The sequence below is a fragment of the Sinocyclocheilus grahami genome, unplaced genomic scaffold, assembly GCF_001515645.1.
Source record: "Sinocyclocheilus grahami isolate Dianchi unplaced genomic scaffold, SAMN03320097.WGS_v1.1 scaffold120.1, whole genome shotgun sequence".
In the NCBI taxonomy this organism is placed as follows: Eukaryota; Metazoa; Chordata; class Actinopteri; order Cypriniformes; family Cyprinidae; genus Sinocyclocheilus; species Sinocyclocheilus grahami.
Window position 1 is genome coordinate 221,098 of NW_015505299.1, and position 3,296 is coordinate 224,393.

The 3,296-nt window shown below is 35.2% G+C and overlaps 1 protein-coding gene across 1 annotated transcript in view; it reads right to left on the reverse strand.

Moving 5' to 3' along the window:
- Positions 1-2,072: 2,072 nt before the first annotated feature.
- The window catches only part of LOC107589775 (nucleolar protein 10-like), a 23,616-nt gene continuing 22,392 nt past the window's right edge, over positions 2,073-3,296 (reverse strand). Inside the window, exon 13 of the mRNA XM_016278305.1 lies at positions 2,073-2,213. Within this exon, the coding sequence (XP_016133791.1) occupies positions 2,073-2,213 (141 nt within the window). The remainder of the gene's footprint in view (positions 2,214-3,296) is intronic.

A 3,296-nucleotide genomic window follows, 5' to 3' on the forward strand; every position in this document is an offset into this window, starting at 1 on the left:
ACAGTTTTACAGTTTTTGCCTATTGCTTGAACACTTTTTGCAAAACTTCAGGCTCATTGTGTCAAAACTTTACACACAAGCACACAAGACACAACACTGGGAAATAAACCATTCACATCTATGTCGAATTGAAACTCTGCGATCAAAACCTAACAATCCTTTGCCAAAATGCCACTCTGATGACTAAATGATACACACTTGCATCATATGAATACACTTTCAGATTAGCAGCAACACAGTAGTGTACTTTATATAAAACACAGCAGTCTTTAATTTTCACTGTTTTTATTAAGTTCATCAGGTAGCATTCTGTGAAGCTCAATGCAACACTTACAGTTTTTGTTCTGTTTTTTTCCAACAAAGGTTTTCACAACAACCAAAAAAAAAAGCACTGAAAGGTTACAAGTGACATCAACTCAATACGGCACATCACAGTACTATACGTTACAGTACAGTACAGTAAATGCAGTAATGCAAAAATAATACACAAATTACACTACTGTAAATACAGAAAAACAGGCCAATTGTGCATGGGTGGGATTACAGATCCTGCCGTCTGTTTAGGTCTGGCCACAGGATCTCATCATGTTGCTCTAATATCATCTGAAATTTTGTTCCGTGCATAGCCTCTTCGACCATGTCCTGCTCCTCTCTCTCTTTGTCTTCCTCTTCCTCTACCTCTTGCTCTCTCTGCCTCCATGCTTGCAAAGTTCTCAAAATGGCTCAACTGAGGCCTATTTGTGGTTGGCTGATTGGTGATCAGTTTTGTAAGTAAGTGTTTTCAGGTGTGTGTCTAAGTGTTTTCAATCACCTAGACACACACACACAGTAGGGAGTAGGAAACACACACACACACACACACACACACACACACACAGCAGTTAGTAGTGAACACACACACACACACACACACACATAATGGAATAATGGATAATGGAAAACATATAGTGATAACATTTTTGGCCATATCGCCCAGCCCTAATTTTGTGTTTGAGTGGGAAATGTGATGAAAATATTGTCACAATGCAAAAATCTTAATGGTCCTTAAAAAGGGCCATCATTTTGCATTATTTAACATTATTTTCTTTTGAGATTGTTGTGAAATGTGACCAGTTTCACTGAACCATGTTTTGTTTGAGAAGCATGTTTATATTTTTTGAGATCTCGAGTGTGTTTGGTAATTGTGTGTGTGTGTGTACTCAACTCAAGCACGCACACGCACACGCACACGCACACGCACACACAGGTTTGTTTATTTTGTAAGTAAGTGTTTTCAGGTGTGTGTCTAAGTGTTTTCAATCACCTAGTGTGTTTTGTATTTTGAATAGATGTGTTTTCCCAATGGTACCCATGAGATTTCATTTATGAACGAAGTGTCTTATGTATGAAATAGTGTGTAGTGTGCAGGAGCAAGTGTGTTGCAGAATTGCAACTGAAGTGCAAAGCAGCGCTTTTGTTTAAGGTATGGTTACACTGTGTTTAAGGTATAGTAACAAAAGCTTCAAGTTTTGTTACTTTGGTCTAAGCATGTGTCTATAGTGTTCAACCAATAGGCAAAAACTGTAATAAAGTTAACGTGATACATATTCGACAGTCATACATAAATGAAACAGGCCAGTTTTCTGTGATAGTACTAATAAACTGTGTTTTAACGACACAATAGCCAGGTTTATAGATTTATCATCACTAAATCTCATTTGTTTCAATCTCATTCATTTGAATTATACATTTGCTTGTTTCACAGCTAGTCATATTTGAACCATGATCATACTTTTACACTAAATACATTTGAGTGTTTTCACAAAGAACAGATTTATGCTGATCCTAAGCATTTTGAATAGATACATTACGAAAATATAATTAATTAAACAAAATCAAACATATGCAAATAGTTAGTAACAAACTATGCCTTACTTGTATTATTTGTGAAGGACTGACAAATATGCCTCAAATTAAAAAAAAATGTACGTTAACTTTTTATTGTATGGAAATTCCTATGCAATTCAAATACATAAATCTAAAATGTAGACACATATTATTTTGAGTGTATCTTATTGGTGATCTTAGGACAGTCAGGCAGAAAGACACTTACCCAGGTTCGCTTTGCGGGTGACAAACTTGTAGTCATCATAGATGGTGCTCTCTGGGTTCTCCCCGAGCTCCTCCGTCAGGTTTTCCAGGAAGGAGCACCAGCGTGGAGCCGGACCAAGAGCCTAAAGACAGATGTAGATCTTCTCCAAACATGGCATGGCATTCTGAAGATGATCTTTAACATTTTAGGATGAATCTCATAAAAAAAAACTGTTGTGATATCTGGTCAGACTTCACAGAGAAATCAATAGAATGTAGTTGCCTGAACAAAGACTATATTTATGAGCTATATTTATGAGCGACTGTATTGTGACATTTTCATGACAATTAAGCACATTGCCAGTTAATGTGGCAGTATCTGTTGTAACTGGCAGTGATCTATGCTGATTTAAAAATGAGCAACAAAAAAAAAGAAAACCCTCAAAGCTCTTCACTACAAACCACCAAATCTCATTTCATGAGATATTAGTTATGAATTCATTAGTAAATTAATTGTCATTTGTTAATTTGATAACATTTTAAATAATTAAATTGTTAAAGTTATGAATTCTTTTCATTTCACTTGTAAATTAACTGTCATTTTATTTGATTGTATTTTAAACTTTAATTAAATACGTAAAGATTAAAATAAAACAGAAAACACAGAATTTGGAAAAAAAAATTCATGACACCCTAAATTAAAACGAAGCTTGTTCCGTGGAGTCGTTTACATTCATGCTTGAGCTCTAACAGCTCTTTATGTTATGAATATTGTGATACATATCAATATCAAATGATAATGGAAAACATATAGTGATAACATATATGAACCATGTTTTGTTTGAGAAGCATGTTTATATTTTTTGAGATTTTTTGAGATCTCGAGTGTGTTTGGTAATTGTGTGTGTGTGTGTACTCAACTCAAGCACGCACACGCACACGCACACGCACACGCACACACAGGTTTGTTTATATGGTTTATGGGGACTCTCCATAGGCGTAATGATTTTTATACTGTACAGACCGTATTTTCTATTGCCCTACACCAACCCTACCCCTAAACCTACCCCTCACAGGAAATGTTCTGCATTTTTAGATTTTCAAAAAACTTCATTCTGAATTATTTATAAGCCTTTTGAATTACGGGGACACTGAAAATATCCTCATAAATCACCTTCTCGTTGTAATACCTATGTCATACCCATGTTATTATACAAATTTGTGTC